The 20,568-nt window shown below is 38.8% G+C and overlaps 1 protein-coding gene across 1 annotated transcript in view; it reads left to right on the forward strand.

Moving 5' to 3' along the window:
- The window catches only part of HERC2 (HECT and RLD domain containing E3 ubiquitin protein ligase 2), a 274,285-nt gene that overhangs the window by 221,474 nt on the left and 32,243 nt on the right, over positions 1 to 20,568 (forward strand). Inside the window, exons 70-76 of the mRNA XM_047086559.1 lie at positions 1,069 to 1,260; positions 4,028 to 4,181; positions 16,459 to 16,566; positions 17,365 to 17,496; positions 17,935 to 18,093; positions 18,179 to 18,297; positions 19,118 to 19,243. Coding sequence (XP_046942515.1) covers positions 1,069 to 1,260; positions 4,028 to 4,181; positions 16,459 to 16,566; positions 17,365 to 17,496; positions 17,935 to 18,093; positions 18,179 to 18,297; positions 19,118 to 19,243 — 990 coding nt within the window. The remainder of the gene's footprint in view (positions 1 to 1,068; positions 1,261 to 4,027; positions 4,182 to 16,458; positions 16,567 to 17,364; positions 17,497 to 17,934; positions 18,094 to 18,178; positions 18,298 to 19,117; positions 19,244 to 20,568) is intronic.

A 20,568-nucleotide genomic window follows, 5' to 3' on the forward strand; every position in this document is an offset into this window, starting at 1 on the left:
GGTGTCCAGGGCCTAAGTCTGTGGAATTTTCACATTGGGTATGTCACATTTCCCTTAAGTTTCCTATGTGGGGCCTGTGCTTCCTTTATCTCGTTTCTTTTTCTGGAAAGGTTGGCACTAGTTTTGCTGAGATCCAGAAAGCAGAAGAGAAAAGGAGAGGCACATCTGGGATCTTGTTCTTCCCCTAATGATCCAGATTCTGCCTGGGGAACTAGAAGGTCCTGTGTTGTCCCCCATTCAGCACAGGGTCTCAGTGATTCCCATTCCCTCTATGTTCAAAAGCTCTGCGATTTCCCACCTCTGATGGCTCCTTGTTCCTTTCTATAAGTCACACCCCACTACAACCCCCAAGAGGCTCTTAGGTGTTGGATAGCAGGCTGTGAGGCAGCAGTCCTGGATGGGACATCCTCACAAGGTCAGAGGCTGCCACAGGCAAATAAGGGGCTCATTTCACCTGCTACAGAGGAGGGAGAGGTAAATGATGACAGGTGTGGTATGTTCTAACTGACATACTGTGAATGAGAAGTAAGAGGAGAATATCTATTTTCATTTTCAAAGTACCCAAGGAACAAGAGATAATGGATACTGTGTTACATGCCAGCCAACAAGTCACTTTAAAGCGATTTAGAGATTCTAGGAAAGAGTTATGTAGAGAATGTAGGCAAAACATGTAAAAGTACAAATTTAGTTGGTAGAAAATCCCCAAGCTTATCTTATGAATCAGGGAGGGGTAAATTGTGTATGTTGTGACTTCATTCCAGGCCGTCCACCTATGATTCGAATTTGGTCACAGTATAAATTGTCATTTATTTATAGTTTACACATGCCTTTTCATAGCTATTATCAGTATTTTGTAAAATAGTTAATTGGTCTTGAAAGCATAGTACATGGTGGTGGAAATTTTAGAGGTCTGTCCTTTCTTAACCTGGCATTTCATGCTCTTAAAGGCTAAAGGCCTCAGAAAGTCCCTTATTCATCAGTAGTAGTCATGTATTCTTTGAGTTTATGGGTAAACTGGTGACTGTTTCATAATGTATCATTCCTCATTTTAATTGTTGGACTTTTTAGGATGTTGAAAGCCAAAATAAAGCAACAGGCCCAGAACCTCAGTCCTTGGATGAATTCACTAGTCTGCTCGTTGCGGATGACACTCGTGTCATGGTGGACTTGCTGAAGTTGTCCGTGTGCAGCCGGGCAGGGGACAAGGGCAGGGATGTGCTGTCAGCTGTGCTGTCTGGCATGGGTACTGCATACCCACAGGTGAGCCATGTGATGGGTGTCGTGGGCTCTTCTCTGAGGGATATGCTACTGTTGACATCACACCTTCTCTCGTGCTTGATTTTATTCTAGGAGATAGCAGTTCAGAAGGACTCCTTGTAAACAAGCCCTTTCTCTGTTCTATGTGCTGTGGTTGTCCTCACTGTGCCTTCTGACATCATTTTGGTATTTTTTGCCATTTAGAAATTTCTGATTTTTATGAAGTTGGATCTGCCAGTTTTTTTCATTGATGGCTTCTGGATTTTGTATTATGCTGAAAAACTGCTTGCCTGTGTGACATTATTTAAAGAAAATTTCCCAAGTTTCTTCCAATTATTTTTATGATTTCATTTATTATATTTACATTTTTGAGCCATCTGGGATTTATCTTGATATAAGGGATAATGTAGGGATCCAACTTTATTTTTTCCTAGATGGCAAACTTGTTGTCTGACAACCATTTATTGAATAATAATAAAAATCCATCCTTTTCCCAATGATTTGAAAAACATTTTAATCATATTTTAAATTCTTGTATATATTTGGGTCCATTTATGGACTCTTCTGTACATTAACCTATTATGCTTTAAAATAGTTTTAATATTTGGTAACATGGGGTCCATCAGGATTTTCTACTGTGGTGGCTAGCTGAGCCATCCAGTATAGTGGCTTCCAGTCACATGTGCCTGTTGACCACTTGATGACTAGTGCACCTGAGGAACTGAAGTTTTCATTTTATTTAGCTTTAATTTAAATGTGTATAGCTACATGTGGCTAGTTTAGGGTATAAAGTCAGCATCATATCAGTACATCTTAGAAATTGGATTGATCAGTCCTAAAACTTTTTGGCTTCCTAACGACTCTTTTATTTATCAATGGCCTTCTGCCTTTTTAGAACTGGCCACATCAGGGAGTCTGATGCCATGAACTCTGTACAGAAATGTAACCTGTGTTTTTCTAGACCTTATATCACTGCCGCCCAAATGAGAAAATACTTAAGTGTGGTTGAGTGGTCTTGAAAACATAGTAAATGATTTGGTAGTTAGTAAATTAAATGGTTTGGGGCTTGTTATTTCTTAATCGTATTCAGGAAGAACAAGAGGTAGGTTTCCTACTTTCTAGTTTTTTAAGGCAAGGTACTTGGCACAATTCTGAGAGATTGAATCAAGACGAATTGCCACAAGCAAAAGCTTTTTGTTTTTTGTTTTTTTTGTGTTTTTGTTTTTTTCACAAGTTTATTGCATTTGTGAGAGGAAAGGATATGAATGAGGACATGGATTTAAAGTAATAATGCCCAATATTTAGTACACACATATCTGCCAGGCCCAGTTGTAAGTGCATTCTCAGTATAGATGGTAGATGTTCTCTGTTTACAGATGAGGAAACTGAGGCTCTGAGACGTTGTCCACTGGCTGTGGACACTCAGGTTGCTGGTGGGTGGGAGAAATGGGACTGGACCCTGAGTGCTCTGAGGGAAAAGCCACATCTGTGGTGCCTGTGTCACCCTCTTCTTGTTGACCTCTCCTGGGGGAGTGATGGGATTTTCAGAGGAGGATTGTGAAGCCCAGAAAACTCCTGGTGGACTGTGTGGTAGGTGTTTGATGCTCCCAACATGTGTGTCCCAGTGATGCACACTAGGTTTAAGGGGAAACAGAAGCAAAGATAGGATTGTCTTCAGACTATCCTGGTCAGGGGCAAGATGCTGGTCCTGTGTCACCCCAACCTAATATTTGGGACTCTTAAAAGAGAGATGTCTGAATTTATAGTCCTGTTACCTAGATAGCAGTGATATTAGTTTGTCATTAACAAAACTATTTACTAAGCTAATCTATTTGTTATCTAAATGTGAGGAAAAATAGAGGAGAAAAATCATTTATTCCTGGAAAGTATGGAATACACAATAGTTTTTTTCTCTAAATTTCAAAAATTTTCAGGCTCTTACTGCTACAATAACATATTCTTATTTGTTTTTAAAAATAGAAATCAAAGAGTTTATAATCACCAATATTTACCACTTCAATGGTGTGAATCAGTAAAATTTTAAAATGAAATAAGTATTGGGGAGCCTGGGTGGCTCAGTAGGTTAAGCACTGACTCTTGATTTTGGCTCAGGTCACAATCTCATTATTCACAAGTTTGACAACTGCATCGGGCTCTGTGCTAACAGTGCAAGCCTGCTTGGGATTCTCTCTCCCACCCTCTCTCTCTGCCCCTCCCCTGTGTGTGTTTTCTCTCTCAAAATAAATAAACTTAAAAAAAATGACATAAGGACATTATGGATTGTTCAGAGAAGATGGCATTGGGGCTGACCCTTAATGTCCTGGGTCAAGGGAAATCCCACTTATGTTTGTGCTTGTAGCTGTTTGTTTCAGGTATTATGCTGCTGTTTGATCTGGGTGGCTTGATTGTTCCTATCTATTTCTGCCCCCTCCTGTTTGAACCCCAGTGACTTCTAGGATCTTGGTCATTTTTATCACCTTTCTGCTCCTGCCCTGGATATTTTTGTTCCTGAGGCAGATTTTTCCTCACTAGGAAGTAATCTTGTCTTGGTATAAAAAACTGTTGTGATCACACTTTCATTGGTTGGCACATATTGAGTGTCTTGTGTATGTGAGGCAGCTCCCAGCTACTTACAAGCTTCACAGCACCTCTGAGGTCTGTGCTATCTTGATTTTATAGATGAGGGAACCAAGCCCTGATTTAAAGTAGATTTATCAAATTCTGAAGTCCTATCCTGGTGCCCTGATCGTGTCCCTGCTTCCTCCCCCAGGTGGCAGATATGTTGCTGGAGCTCTGTGTCACTGAGTTGGAGGATGTGGCCACAGACTCGCAGAGTGGTCGCTTGTCCTCTCAGCCTGTGGTGGTGGAGAGTAGCCATCCCTACACAGACGACACTTCCTCCAGTGGAACAGTGAAGATACCAGGTACTCAGCGCTGGCCTAGGGGGAGGAGGGGGGAAGAATCTCTGCCTATAGAATAGCTTCATTTCTATAATTGTATCAGAAGTACACCATTTTATAGAAAAGAAGCTACAGAATTGCTTTAGAATTATTTCCCAACTTTTTAAAAATACTTTTTTTCTCAAAATAAACATGATACAGAAAACCATGCAGAATGAATGTTTAGCTTAACGATTATCAGGTGTGGTTGCCATAGTCACCAAAACTCAGATCTAGAAGAAGTCCTGTGCCAGTTTCCAGAAACTCTTTCTTGTGTCCCCACTAAAGTGATTGCTGCCCGCCCTTAGAGATAATGCTGACTTGTATTTCTGGGCAGTTTCTGTTACCCAGGTGTGTACCCTCTTCTAAGTCTCTTTCTAATTAATAGTTTCTATCTTTTAAGTTTCTTATTGTAACTTGAGTTCTTTCCTTGATTTTCTTTTTCCTTTTTTTCAACAGTCTATGTGTTGAGGAACCTCAGCCTTTAACCCATTGGTCTTCCCTGCAGCCTGGATTTACATTCTCCTGCTGCACTTCAGCCTATTCTTGATCCTTGTCTTTCTGCAAATTTCTCCTGATTCAGAGTTCCAAGTAGTTCAGACCTTTGGCAAGACCATTGGTGGTTGTGTCCCTGTGCCTGCTTGTCTTTCCTTATGTGATGTCAGCAGCTACTGATACTCAGAGCCTGAGGCCATTAATCCATTGGGGGTTGCAAAATGGTGCTATTCTAATTGTTCCGTTCTTTTCCTGTTTATTAGCTGGAATACTTTATAAAGAGATATTTCCCCTCATCCTTTAGTTAGTTATCTAGGGGTGCTGTTTGCATAAGCAAGACAGGATTAAAAGCTTTCTTCTATTTATATTTTTAAGAGGATGAATTGATTCCCTATCATTCTTTGAAGGTGACCAGAATTTTTTTTTCTTTTATGTTGTTATGAACTTATGGATTTAAACATATATGATGGGCTTTAATCCCTTGTTGACTTCTGTTGAAGCTCAAATTATCCCATCTCTAGATATCAGGAACCTCTTCAATTTGTTCCGGAAATGACATTGGTGATCCATTGATAACCTCCATGCAATCTGGTATAACAAGATGCTTTGGGCTTGTCATGTAGTTTCTGCCCCCTACCTGGAATCTTCCTTGGTGTCTTTCAGTGGAGAAGGCATTTTAGATTACTGGGCTGTCATTGTTTCTAGACCTTTTCAATAGACAGAGGTAGGATGAATGGTTGGGCAGTCCCCTTTCTTTTGAGTTCATACTGATACATTGGATTCAAATTCAGAACTGCAAGGTTTCTATTAACCTCTAACATTACTTTTGTGTTTTCTTCTATACTGAAAATCTTGATTAGATAGGGGATGACAGAATTATAATATCTCAAAATTATTCATTTGCTTTATTTCACATTTCAGAAACAAGAGACTAAGGATTCAAATCTAATATAAGCAAACATGAATATAGTTCCTGAAATAGCAAAAAAAAAATTTGGCTTATTCTGTCTTCCTTCTCCCAACTTTATTAAAATGTGATTATACTGTATCTACCAGAGCATAATAACCATTACATACCGTACTTCTATTCAATCTTCATTTAGTTTTATTTTTACTCTGTTAATGCTCACTTCTAGTCCTTTGTCTCTCTCTCTTTTTTAAAAATATTTATTCATTTTGAGAGGGAGAGAGAGAGTGTGTAAGCAAGGGAGGGGCAGAGAGAGAGGGAGAGAGAGAATCCCAAGCAGGCTCTGTGCTGTCAGCTTAGAGCACGTCATGGGGCTAAATCTCATGAACCATGCCATGACCTGAGCTTAAATCAAGAGTCGGTCGCTCAACTGACTGAGCCATCCAGGGGCCCTATCTCTTTTTTCATTATGATTGACTGAAGCTCACACTTTAGTCAATTCTTCAGTGGGCTCAGGATAGCAGCCCTGGGATCGGCTTGTCCATGACAGTTTGTGCTCAAACTTGAAAGTTAGGTTTTCTTGGTAGTAAATTTTTGGATCACCTATTCTTCCTCTGTGAAAGTGTGATGGTGGTAATCTGTTTTTCCACTTATGTATTGTGCTTTGTTTCAGTAATTTTACTAGAATATGTTTTCAAATGGTTATTATAGGCGGTATTCACAGATAGGTGGTATGTTCCTTTAAAATGCAGTTTCAGACCTGCAGTACAGACCTGTTGTGTTACAGTTTGTACTGTTTGTAATCCCTTAGCCCTCTTTCATGGACCCGTGATCATCATCGTGTATTAGATACCTTTTAGACTCCATGTTAACTATTGCCTCTCAAATACTTCCTACCTTTCTCTTTTTCTTCTTTTTCTCCTTCTGTTTGTTTTAAAGCATCATCTATTTGTGTTCATTTACTCTTATGCCCTTTCTAATTTAGTCTGTATTTAAATTTTTTTTTAATGTTTGTTTTTGAAAGAGACCAAGTGTGAGTGGGGGAGGGTCACAGAGAGAGGGAGACACAGAATATGAAGCAGGCTCCAGGCTCTGAGCTGTCAGCACAGAGTCCAATGAAGGACTTGAACTCATGAGCTGTGAAATCATGACCTGAGCTGAAGTTGGATGCTTAACTGACTGAGCCACCCAGGTGTCCCACTCCAGCTTGGTAATAAAACTTGAAGTCCGGAATTGTGATGCCTCCATTTTTGCCTTTCTTTTTCAAGGTTGCTTTGGCTATTCAAAGTCTTTTGTGGTTCCATATAAATTTTAGGATTGTTTGTTCTAGCTCTGTGAAAAATGCTATTGGTCTTTGGATAGGGATTGCATTAAACGTGTAGATTGCTTTGGGTAGTATAAATATTTTAACAATATTTGTTCTTCCAATTCGTGAGCATGGAACATCTTTCCATTTCTTTGTGTCTTCAGTTTCTTTTGTCAGTGTTTTATAGTTTTCACAGTACAGGTCTTTCACCATTTTGCTTAGGTTTATTCCTAGGTATCTTATTATTTTGGGTGCAATTGTAAATGGGATTTTTTTTTAAATTTCTCTTTCTTTTGCTTCATTATTAGTGTATAGAAATGCAACAGATTTCTGCACATTAATTTTGTATCCTGTGATTTTACTGAACTTATTTATTAGTTCTAGTAGTTTTTTTGGTGGAGTCTTTAGAGTTTTCTATGTGAAATATCATGTCATCTGCAAATCAGAAAGTTTTGCTTTTTTTTCTTGCCCATTTGAATACCTTTTATGTCTTTTTGTTTTCTGAATGCTGTGGCTAGGACTTCCAGTACTATGTTGAATAAAAGTGGTGAAAGTGGACATTCTTGGCTTATTCCTGACTTTAGGGGACAAGCTCTCAGTATTTCCTCATTGAGTATGATGTTCGCTGTGGGTTTTTCATATGTGGTCTTAGTTATGCTGAGGTATGTTCCCTCTAAACCTACTTTTTTGAGAGCTTTTAGCATGGATGGATGTTGTACTTTTTCAGGTGTTTTTTCTGAGTCTGTTGAAATGATCATATGGTTTATATATCATGTTGATGAATTTGTGAATGTGGAACCATGCTTGCATCCTCAGAATAAATCCCATTTTTTGTGGTGAATGGTGTTTTTAATGTAATGTTGAATTTGGTTTGCTAATTTTTTGCTAATTTGGTTTTGCTATTTTTTTGAGGATTTTTGCATCTATGTTTATCAGAGATATTGACCTGTAGTTCTCTTTTTTTATGTGGTGTCTTTATCTGGTTTTGGTATCAGGGTGATACTGACACCATAGAATGAGCTTAGAAGTTTTCCTTCCTCTTCTGTTTTTTGGAATAGTTTGAGAAGAACAGGTATTAACTCTTTTTTAAATGTTTGGTAGAGTTCACCTGTGAAACTGTCTAGTCCTGGACTTATATTTGTTGGGAGTTTTTTGATTACTGATTCAGTCTCCTTGCTGGTAATTGGGCTATTCAAATTTTCTATTTCTTCCTGTTTCAGGTTTGGTGGGTAATATGTTTGTAGGAATTTATCCATTTTTTTCTAGGTTGTGTAATTTTTTGGCATATGGTTTTTAATAACATTCCCTTACAATTAAAAAATTTTTTTTTACTGTTTGTTTATTTTTGAGACAGGGAGACAGAGCGCGAGTGGGGGAGGGGCAGAGAGAAAGGGAGACACAGAATCTGAAACAGGCTCCAGGCTCTGAGTTGTCAGCACAGAGCCTGATGCGGGGCTCCAACCCATGAACCCTGAGATCATGACCTGAGCTGAAGTTGGACGCTTAACTGACTGAGCCATCCAGGCGCCCCTCCCTTACAATTTTATATATTTTTGTGGTGTTGGTTGTTATTTCTCCTCTTTCATTTGTCACTTTTTTTTATTGGAGTTCCTTTTTTTTTTCTTTGATGAGTCTGGCTAGAGGTTTATCAATTTTGTTGATCTTTTCAAAGAACTAGCTCCTGGTTTTATTGATCTATTCTATTGTTTTTTTTAGTTTCTATATCATTTATTTCTGTTCCAATCTTTATTATTTTCTTTCTTCTGCTGGTTTTACATTTCATTTGTTGTTCTTTTTCTAGCTCTTTTAAATGTAAAGTTAGGTTGTTTTTGTGAATTTTTCTGTTTTCTTCATGTAGGCCTGTATTGCTATAAACTTACCTCTTAGAACATTTTTTCCCCCAAAGTTTATTTACTCATTTTGAGAGAGAGAGTGAGTGAGCATGAGCAGGGAGGGGCAGAGAGAGAGGGAAACAGAGAGAGAGAGAGAGAGAGAGAGAGAGAGAGAGAGACCCCCAAGCAGGCTCCGTGCTGTAAGCACAGAGTCAGATGTGGGACTTGAACCCACAAACTGTGAGTTCATGACCTGAGCTGAAATCCAGAGTCGGATACTTAACCAGCTAAGCCACCCAGGCGCCCCTGATTCCATGTACTTTTTTATTTCTTCTTTGATTTCTTGGTTAACCCATTTGTTTTTCAGTAGCATGTTATTTACCCTCCGTGTATTTGTAGTTTTCTAGACTTTTCCTATAATTGATTTCTAGTTTCATAATGTTGTGATCAGAAAAGATGCATGGTATGGCTTTGATTTTCTTGAATTTGTCAAGGCTTGTTTTGTGGACTACTCCGTGATCTATTTTGGAGGATGTTCTGTGCCCTCCTGAAAAGAACATGTATTCTGCTGTTTTTGAATGGAATGTTCTGAATATGTGTGTTAAATTCATCTGGTCCAGTGTGTCATTCAAAGCCACTGTTTCCTTGTTGATTTTCTGTTTGGATGATCTGTCCATCAGTGTAAGTGGTGTGTTAAAATCTCCTACTATTAGTATGTTACTTTCAATTAGTTTATGTTTGTTATTAACTATTTTATGTATTTCAGTATTCCTGTATTGAGTGCATAAATATTTACAGTTGTTATATCTTTTTGTTGGAGTGTCCTCTTTATTATTGTAATGTGTCTTTCTTGGTATGTTGTTACAGTCTTTGTTTTAAAATCTACTTTATCTGATATAAGTATTGCCACTTTGGCTTTCTTTTGACATCCATTTATATGATAAGTGTTTCTCCCCCCCCCCCCCCCCCCCAGTGTGCGGGTGTCTTTAGGTCTGAAATGAGTCTCTTGTAGGCAGCATATAGATAGGTCCTGTTTTTTTGTTTGTTTGTTTTGTTTTTTATCCATTCTGACACCTTGTGTCTTCTGATTGGAGCATTTAGTCCATTTACATTCAAAGTGATTATTGATAGATACCTATTTATTGCCATAAATTGATTGTTGTTTTGCAGTTGTTTCTGAGGTTTTTCTCTGATCCTTTTTTCTTTCTTTCATGGTTTGCTGGTTTTCATTAATGATATATTTGAATTTCTTTCTCTTTATTCTTTGCATATCTATTAGTAGGTTTTGATTTGTGGTTACCATTAGGTTTGTATATAACATCTTCTGCATATAAGCAATCTATATTAAGTTGATAGTTGTGTAAGTTTGAACCCATTTTTTTCTCTTCTCTCCCCCAATGTTTTAGTATATGGTGTCATATTTTACATCTGTTTATATTGTGAATACCTTGACTGATTTTAGTTGTGTCATTTTGTTCCCCCAGTCTTTGGGCCTCTTTCTGAGTTGTTTGCTCTGATGTGAGTGTTACCTAGTTGTATCTGTGGGGTAAAGTGAATTTAGGGTTTTCCTATCTGCCTTCTTCCCCAGAAGTGCTTATCATTTCTACTTTTAAAATATATATATATTACGAACTTAGCCATTTGTCTCTAACTCCAGGCCATTCTGGGTCCAACCACCTAGTCACATCCAGTTTATTATATGAGCAGCATATATTAGTGGGCTGCTCATGTTCCCACTTCTACACCTAACCTTCTGTGTCCTCCAGAATCATCTCCCTACAGGACATCCAGAGATGCTCTCTTAAAACCACCCTGTGAACCACCCCAGTCAGAACATGCTGGTCCTCTGCTTAAAACCCACCAGTATATCCCTATAACCTTAAAATAGGAGCTTCTGAACTTCTCTAACCATGGCCTATACAACTTTGTATGAACCCTGATCATACAAATCATTCCTTTCTCCCTCGTTGTCTCTCCCTCCTGGCGCCTCCTCGTCATCTTCTTTCCTAGTCCTGAAATATATTCCAGGCTCAGGATATTTGTCTCACTTCATATTTGCCATCTGCCTGAAATATTCTTCCCCTAGGCAATTAGTTACAGAGTTCTGACCATTCTCTTGTTCAGAGAATTTTTTCCTAACCATCATATGCAGAAACAGCCTTTCCCCAATCTCATTTCACACATGTCTTTCTTTATAGCAGTTTAAAGGGCATCATCTATTCCTTAATCTAGAGCAGAGACTGACTACAATCAGTGTTGTATACATAGGGGGAGAGTGGAAATCCTTTTCCTTGTTCCAGTAGGGTGAATATATTCAGTCTCTCAGCATTAAATTCATTAACTATAGATTTTTCATAAACGCCCTTATCAACTTGGGGAAGTTTCTATTCCTACTTAGTGGGGGGTAGTAGGTACATTTTATGAATGAGTGTTGGATTTGGCAAATGCTTTTTGTGTGTTTTGTTACTCAGTAATGCATATTGCAGAAATCAGTTTTTGGATATTAAACTCACTCTAATCTTAAACAAATCACAGTTGTTCATAATGTATAATCTTTATTATATGTTACAGGATTTGGTTTGCTAATATTTTGTTAAGAATTTTTGCATCTATTTTCATGAATAGTATTGCCCTATAGCTTTCTTTTAGGTTTGTATTTTAAAATTTATTCATTTATTCATATAGCTTTTCTTTCTTGTGATAGCTTTGTCTGGTTTTGGTGTCAGGATAATACTGGCCTTAATACATGTTCCTTCCTCCTCTTTTCTCTGAAAGAGTTTGTGTAGGATTGACATTCTTCCTGTTGGGAACACAAGATACCTCTCTTCCTGTTGGGGTCTGCAACTGATGAAGAATGGTAGGGCATGAGAGCTCCCCATTCTAGCCTCCTGACTTCATTTGAAATGAGCTTTCCTTTATTCAGCTTCACACATAGGTTTACCAGTTTATTATAAAGGATATTATAAAGGGTGCAGATGAATAGCGAGATGAACAGGTACATAGGATGAGGTCAGGAAAAAACCTGATACAGGGGCTTCTGTTGCTATGAAACTGGGGTATATCATCCTCCCAGCTTGGTGTCTTATCAAATCTTGCTATTCAGGAGTTTTTATGTATCTTAATCTACAATACCCCCTCCACCTTACCTCCCCTTCCCAGAGATCTCTTGGTGGTAACAAAAGAGCCAGCTCTCTAATCATTTGATCTTTCTGGTGACCAGCCCCATTCTGAGGTAATCTAGAGACCCCACCCTAAATTACCTCATTAGCATAAACTTAGGTGGGCTCAAAAAGCCTCCTTATGAATGACAAAAGACACTCCTAACAGAAAATTTCTAGGGTCTTAGGAGCTTTGTGCCAATGATGAGATACAAGATATGTATAATAAAATACATATTTTATTATAACACAATAGTGATATTCCTTCTTTTTTTCCTGGTTTTGATCATTTGTATCTTCTACATTTCTGCCCCCCCAATCAGTCATCTTGAAAGTTTATTTTGTTGATCTTTTCAAAGAACTAATTTCTGGTTTCATTGACTTGTTTCTCTCTTCAGTTGTTTTTCTGTTTTCTCTTTTACTGATTTCTATTCTGATCTTTATAATTTTCTTCCTTCTGCTTCAGGTACAATATGTTTTTGCTTTTTGTTTTTAGTTTTTTTAAGGTAGAACCATAGATTATTGAGACCTCTTTTCTAATAGAGTTTGAAGTGACAGATTTCCTTCTAAACACTGCTTTGGCTATGCCACATAAATTATGATAATGCTGTGTTTTCAAGTTTTGTTCAGCCTAAATATTTCCTAATTTCTTTTTTGAGATCTCTTGTTTGAACCATGGATTATTTAGAAGTGCCGTTTAAGTATTGGAGGTTTCCCAAATTTCCTTCTTTTGTTGATTTCTGATTCAATTCCACTGTAGTTATACAATTATGGTTGTAGTTGTTCAGTCATACATTGAATGATTTCACATCTTTTAAATTTATTGAAACTTGTTTTATAGAATGTGGTCTATCATAGAGAATGTTTCATGTCTGTTAATAGGAATGTACTTTCTTCCTTTGTTGGGGGAGTGTTCTGTAATTATTATCTGTAAGGTTAAGATGATTGGTAGTCCTGTTGAAATGTGTAGTCTTACTGATTTTCTTTCATTCATTCTGTCAGTTCTGGAGACTTGGATATTGAAATCTTCAGCTATAATTGTGGACTTGTCTACTTCTTTCATTTCTATCAGCTTTCCATTCATATATTTTGGAGCTTTGTTGTTAGGTGTGCATACCTTTGTAATTGTTATTTATATCTGATGTTTGACTCTTTTTTCAGTGTGAAATGTCCCTTTTTGTTTCTATTAACATTTCTTGCCTTAAAGTCTGTTTTGTGTAATATTTGTATAGTGACTCCATTTCTTTTACGGTGATTGTTTCCATACTAGATTTGTTTCCATCTTTTTACTTTGAACTTTTTTTTGTCTTTGAGCCTGGGTTTGTCTCTGGTTATACGCCTTTTAGTTGCATCTTGCTTTTTTCATCCAGCAATCTCTGCTTTTTTTTTTTTTTTTTCAACGTTTATTTATTTTTGGGACAGAGAGAGACAGAGCATGAACGGGGGAGGGGCAGAGAGAGAGGGAGACACAGAATCGGAAACAGGCTCCAGGCTCTGAGCCATCAGCCCAGAGCCCGACGCGGGGCTTGAACTCACGGACCGCGAGATCGTGACCTGGCTGAAGTCGGACGCTTAACCGACTGCGCCACCCAGGCGCCCCAAGCAATCTCTGCTTTTTGATTGAGATGCTTAGGCCATTCATATCTAATGTAATTATGGCTTTGGTTGGATTTACATCCGGCATTTTGCTATATTTTCTCTAATGCCTGTGTCTTCTTTTGTTCTTCCTTTAGTGCTTTCTTTTGTGTTAAAATTTTTTCGTGTGTAACAATTCCTCTGTTGATTTTCAGCCACTTTTTTTAGTGTTTGCTCTAGGGTCTAAAATAAGCATTTGAATATATCACCATCCACTTCATGGTTAATATCTTAATTCTGGTAAAATGTAGCAACTTTGCTCCAGTGTAGTTCTATTTCCTTTTCTCTCCTTTTTGCTGTTATTGTCATATATGTTACATTTATATATGTTAGAAATCTGTGCCACATACTTGTAACTATATCTGTTATACATACATGTATATGGTATGATAATCATTGCATTATGTCAAGGATTAGCAAACTTCCATGTGTCACAAAATATTATTTTGATTTTTTTTCTAACCATTTGAAAACACACAAATCATTCTTTGCTCACAGGCTATGCAAAAATGGGGGGTGAGACAAATATGGCCCATGGACTATAGTTTCCTAAGCTCTGCTTCATGTAATATTTTGTCTTTTAAAAGTATTAAGAAAAGGAAAGGGAAAAAAATACTTATGCTGTATCTTAACCCACATATTTCCCTTTTCCAGTGCTTTTTATTTCTTCCCATGGATTCAGGTTTCTGTTTGGTATTTCAGCCTGGAATACTGTAAATGGTTTTTCTAAAGCATATCTGCTAGCAGTTCTCTCACTATGTGTTTATTTGGGAATGTTTTAATTTTGCCTTCACTTTTTGAAGGATAGTTTTGCTAGATATAGATTTCGTAGTTTAGAAATCTTAGAGTTTTTCCCTTTTATTATTTTAAACATGTCATCCCACTGGTTTCTGACGTCCATTGAAGGCAGCCATTAATGGTATTTTGTACCCCTAGATGTTTTGTGACTTTTTTTTTAATCTTGCTGCTTTCATGATTTTGTCTTTTTGTCTTTGGTTTTCAGTAGTTTCAGTATAATATGTCTAGGTGTGGATCTCTTTGTTTTATCCTACTTGGGATTTATTAATTTTGGGAACTGTAGATTAATGTTTTTTATCAAATAAGGAGGTTTGGGCTGTATTTTTTAATTACTCTTTCTGTGCCCTTTTTTTCTGTTCTGTTTTTTGGGGGGAAATTCCCAGATGCATATGTTTGTATTCCTTAATGTTGTCTCCTAGGTGTTTGAGACTTTCTCATTTTTCCTGTCTTTTTTCTCTTATTTTCCAGGAGTAAGAGAGAAATGATACAGTCTTCAATTTGACTCCCTTTTTTTCTGCCATTTTGCCCATCTAATGAATTTTTCATTTGGGTCATTCTATTTTCCAACTCCAAAATTTCCTTTTAGTACTTTTTTCATAGTTTCTCCCTCTTTATTGAGATTCTATATTTGTTAAGTCAGTCTTATCATTTGTTACTATGTTTTCTGTGTTACCTTATTTTCTCTGGTTTTCTTGGATTTTTCGAACATTTCAGTTGCTTTATTGTTTGCTAGATCTAGCATTTGGGCATCAGAGTTCATTTTTATTGACTGATTTTACTTTTGAGTATGGCTTACATTTTTCAGTGTTTTTGCTTGTCTCATAATTTTTTTGAAAAGCGAACATTTTAGGTAGTAGTATGTAGTATCATCTGGATTCTGATATTCTTTTTCAAGATTTGTATTGGTTGATGGGTTATTTTCATTGTGTTCTGTACTTGTACTTGTTTTGTAACATGACTGTAATTCTCTCTGAAATCTGGTTCCCTCACAGCATGTGGCCTCTGATGTCCCGGTTTCATTCTTTTGTTCTCATTTTTGTTCTCTAGCCTGACTTCTAGGGTTTGTTCTGTATCCTCTTGGCTTATGCTCAAGCCTGTTGATCTCCCCTTCTGTTGGTGGATCTACATGCAGGTGGGAGCAGGGAGGGCATAGAACTCTGTTTTGGCAATTTTCCTGTGTGCGCGCATCCCAGTTTGTCCAGGCCTCCATGATGCCCTCATTGGCCCTTCTGTGCTCTCTGAATTTTATGATCTCCTTGTTAAATTTCTGGATAGTTCTCAGATTTAATACTTACCTCTCAGATTTGATACTCACTCGCCAAACCATGTTCTCAGGCCAGTGGAGATGGAGGCTTTCTTGTTGGTCTTTTTATTAGCAGTGCCCCTGGGATGCATTTTCTGCTCCCTGCTCTGCACCAGTCAGCTTCCCCTGGAGGCAGAGTCCCATCTTGGTAGAACTGTCCTCCAGCTTGGATGGAAACATACCCAGGCAAGAACATCATAGGTACTCCCATCTCTATCCAAGTTTGGCAGTTTTTTTCATGAATAAACACTTCTCAACTTGTTGTTTGCCTTTAATTTATTTGCAGAGCCCTGAGATCATCATCTTTTATAATTTTGAATGGTTTTATAGCTGCTTTGAAGGAGGGGATTTGTTAACCTCTTCCCTCCACCATAACCTAGGTCCTGCTCTTCATTAATTATTTTGTAAGCTAACTTTTCCCACAGAAGACTCTAGATCTAATACTAAATGTTGATGAATATGGTTTCATGTGGCATTTTAAATGTGTGTGGGGTGGGGGGATAATAAAGTTTGGTCTGGCAACTGAGGTTGCAGCCTGAAAATTTGCCCAGAAATGAGAGCACAAAATGAATTTGCCAAGCAGAAGTGTATTCTTGGGCTTTCCATCACAGGTGAAGTCTTCTGTGGGAGATAAAGTGGGGGGAAAGAGGCAGTCAATCTTAGATTCTTGTCTATGAGGTCAGTTCCTCCTGACTTTCTGCTTTTCATTAGCTGTTAAACATCATATTAGTCTCACTGTTTCTATGTGTCTGTTGCGGCTTATGGCCTTGTCTGTGGTATGTCATTTGGGAGTGATCACTGTGTGTTTTGTGCTCACTTGACCTCCAGGTGCAGAAGGACTCAGGGTGGAGTTTGACCGGCAGTGCTCTACAGAGAGGCGCCACGACCCTCTCACAGTCATGGATGGTGTCAACAGGATTGTCTCCGTGCGGTCAGGTGTGAAGGGAGGTTGAACAGGACACTATCTGCCCACCTTCATAGAACAGAACTAGTAACTTACTAAACAGAATGCTACTGCTTCATTCCTGTGTGAGACTAAAGGAAGGGATAGTAAGCTATTTTGCTGCAAAGTATAGAAGGTTTTGTCTGCCTGTTCACAGTACTTTGAGTAAGATAGTTATGAGAATGGTATCTGCACCTCACCAGTGAATTACTGGGTTCCTGGTAGGTCCTTGTCAGGACATTGGCCATCTTGGAGGCCCAGTTTCACCCAGATAGCTAGAGATGGTGCTGTAAGACATATGGGAGTACCAGGCTTGTGCAAACTAAAATTTGATGTATGAAAAAGCTTCCTAAAGGGACTTGGTTTATAATTGACTGCAGTAAGGGCTGGGCTCAGGTTTTGGTAAGATTGTATGCTCTGTGAGGAAATCTGGGGCTCTTTCTCCTGTTTCCTGGGTAACTGCCATCACATAAGACCTTCCCCAGGAAACTCTCTGTAGCCCTTGACCTGGGCTTGTGTGCTGCTGGCTCTGCAGTGTGGTAGCTATGTATCAGGGCAGTGCCCACCTGTCTTCATTTTCCCTCGTACTTGATGTAATGTGTATGGAAGGGCAGTATGTATTAAATATCATTCACTAAGAGTAGAGGGAACTCAGATTTTGGAGAACTTGGGTTGGAGGAGCCAGCTGTTCTTGAGACATAGTGTGAATGATTTTGCTTTGTTTTTAAAAAAGTTTGTGTTTATCACATGACATAGTGAACCCAGCCCTGGGGCATAATTTTCCCCACTAGGCCGAGAATGGTCTGACTGGTCCAGTGAGCTACGCATCCCAGGGGATGAGTTGAAGTGGAAGTTCATCAGTGATGGGTCTGTGAATGGATGGGGCTGGCGCTTCACAGTCTATCCCATCATGCCAGCTGCAGGTAAGTAGGGGGCTTGTGATGTCCAAATCTTGATGACTCAAGCAAGGTGGACACATAAATTGTTTTCATTTAGTACATTGTACTCTGCCTTCTCCTGTTGTGTTGGGAGCCAGCACTGCCCAAGGCCCCACCACAGTGGTGATCATAACTGCCAAAGAGCAACCTTAGTAGCCCAGTTGTTGGGATGTTAGGACTCCATTACCTAATGGGAAAGGAGTTATTATTGTTGAATGAACTTCTTAAGCTGTTTGATTTTCAGATAAAATGTCTAATACAGTGCATAGTTGTGTGACATAGACAGTAGCGGTACCATGGGCACCCTCTAAGCGTGGCATCCGAGTAGATGAGGCCCACTCGTTGGTCAGATTTTACAGGTCTCCTTGTGGGGTAGCCCTTATCCTGTCCAACATGGAAACATTTACAATGCTCATTTCGCAGGCCCTAAAGACCTCCTTTCTGATCGCTGTGTCCTCTCCTGTCCGTCCATGGACTTGGTGACATGTCTGTTAGACTTCCGGCTCAATCTCACCTCAAACAGAAGCATTGTCCCTCGCCTTGCAGCATCGCTGGCAGCCTGTGCACAGCTGAGTGCCTTAGGTAAATAGCACCTTTATTATCATGTCTGTTGTACTTGATGGGAAAAATGGTCAAGCTTCTGATATTTTCTGTCTGCTCATTTAAGCTGCCAGTCACAGAATGTGGGCCCTTCAGAGACTGAGGAAGCTGCTTACAACTGAATTTGGGCAATCAATTAACATAAACAGGCTACTTGGAGATAATGATGGAGAAGCAAGAGCTTTGGTACGGAACATTACTTCACAGTTTCTAGATGTTTGGCTTTGGGAATAAAATGTTGCTTGAATAATTTAAGGGGCGTCTGGGTGGCTCAGTCAGTTGAGTGTCTGACTTCGGCTCAGGTCATGATCTCGCAGTCTGTGAGTTCGAGCCCCACATCAGGCCCTGTGCTGACAGCTCAGAGCCTGGAGCCTGCTTCAGATTCTGTATCTCCCTCTCTCTCTGCCCCTCCTCCACTCACACTCTATCTCTGTCTCTCAAAAATGAATAAATGTTAAAAAAAAAAAATTTAAAAAAATATTGCTTGAAAAATTTAAGTCACTGAGAAGAGTTGGGAAATTCTACATAACAATAAGCCTGCTTTTGTCCCATCCAGACTCCTTTATGTTACTCCATATACTGAGTGCAGGCTGGCCTGTGATTTTTGGAAACAAAGATGTGTCAATGGCTGTGAGCATAGGATTGTATCTGTTAGACTTTGCAACAAGTCTGGCTCACCACATCCCCTTATTTTGTTGGATGAGGTAGTTACTGTTAAAAGGATGCTTGATCCTAACGATCTTGGGAGTTGGGACTTTGTAGGCTAAAAAGGGCCTGGTTCCCTGCAAGTGGCTATATTGAAATCTAGACCAAGCATTCTGAGGTAAATTTTCAAGCTCTTCTTTTAAATTTTAGTGTTCATCAAACCTATTTGAAAATATCAATACACATTTTTTTAGGGAGAATAGTATCAATATAACAAAACTTTTGACTCACAGAAATAAAATGGTTACTTTCCCTACATTTTGGATTGCTTTACTAGGATATAATCTTGTTGTTTTCTTAGAGTTTTACAGGTAGTGCTCTTGCTGCTTTGGTAAAAGGCCTTCCGGAAGCTTTGCAAAGGCAATTTGAATATGAAGATCCTATTGTAAGAGGTGGCAAGCAACTGCTCCACAGCCCATTCTTTAAGGTAATGTTTGAGTTGTTTTAAAGTGATGAGACCCACAAAAGTATGGCCAACTAATCTTTGACAAAGTAGGAAAGAATATCCAATGGAAAAAATACAGTCTCTTTAACAAGTGGTGCTGGGAGAACTGGACAGCAACATGCAGAAGAATAAAACTAGACCACTTTCTTACACCATTCACAAAATAAACTCAACATGGATGAAGGACCTGAATGTGAGACAGGAAACCATCAAAACCCTAGAGGAGAAAGCAGGAAAAAACCTCTCTGACCTCAGCTGCAGCAATTTCTTACTTGACACATCTCCAAAGGCAAGGGAATTAAAAGCAAAAATGAATTATTGGGACCTTATGAAGATAAAAAGCTTCTGCACTGCAAAGGAAACAATCAACAAAACTAAAAGGCAGCCGATGGAATGGGAAAAGACATTTGCAAATGACATATCAGACAAAGGTCTAGTATCCAAAATCTATAAATAACTCACCAAACTCCACACCCGGAAAACAAATAATCCAGTGAAGAAATGGGCAGGAGACATGAGTAGACACTTTTCTAAAGAAGACATCCAGATGGCCAACAGGCACATGAAAAGATGCTCAACATCACTTCTCATCAAGGAAATACAAATCAAAACCACACTGAGATACCACCTCATGCCAGTCAGAGTGGCTAAAACAAACAAATCAGGAGACTATAGGTGTTGGTGGGAATGCAAACTGGTGCAGCCGCTCTGGAAAACAGTGTGGAGGTTCCTCAAAAAGTTAAAAATAGATCTACCCTATGAGCAATAGCACTGCTAGGAATTTACCCAAGCGATACAGGAGTGCTGATGCATAGGCACACGTGTACCCCAATGTTTATAGCAGCACTTTCAACAATAGCCAAATTATGGAAAGAGCCTAAATGTCCATGAACTGGTAAATGGATAAAGAAGTTGTGGTTTATATACACAGTGGAATACTACTTGGCAATGAGAAAGAATGAAATCTGGCCTTTTGTAGCAACATGGATGAAACTGGAGAGTGTTATGCTAAGTGAAATAAGTCATACAGAGAAAGATGCCATATGTTTTCACTCTTATGTGGATCCTGAGAAACTTAACAGAAGACCATGGGGGAGAGGAAGGGGAAAAAAAAAGTTACAGAGAGGGAAGGAGGCAAACCATAAGAGGCTCTTAAAAACTGAGAATAAACTGAGGGTTGATGGGGGGTGGGAGGGAGGGGAAAGCAGGTGATGGGCATTGAGAAGGGCACCTGTTGGGATGAGCACTGGGTGTTGTATGGAAACCAATTTGACAATAAATTTCATATTAAAAATAAATAAATAAAT

This window comes from Lynx rufus, unplaced genomic scaffold (genome assembly GCF_022079265.1).
Source record: "Lynx rufus isolate CCGP_SWC_20201006 ecotype Redwood Valley unplaced genomic scaffold, mLynRuf1.p SCAF_21, whole genome shotgun sequence".
Taxonomy (NCBI): Eukaryota; Metazoa; Chordata; class Mammalia; order Carnivora; family Felidae; genus Lynx; species Lynx rufus.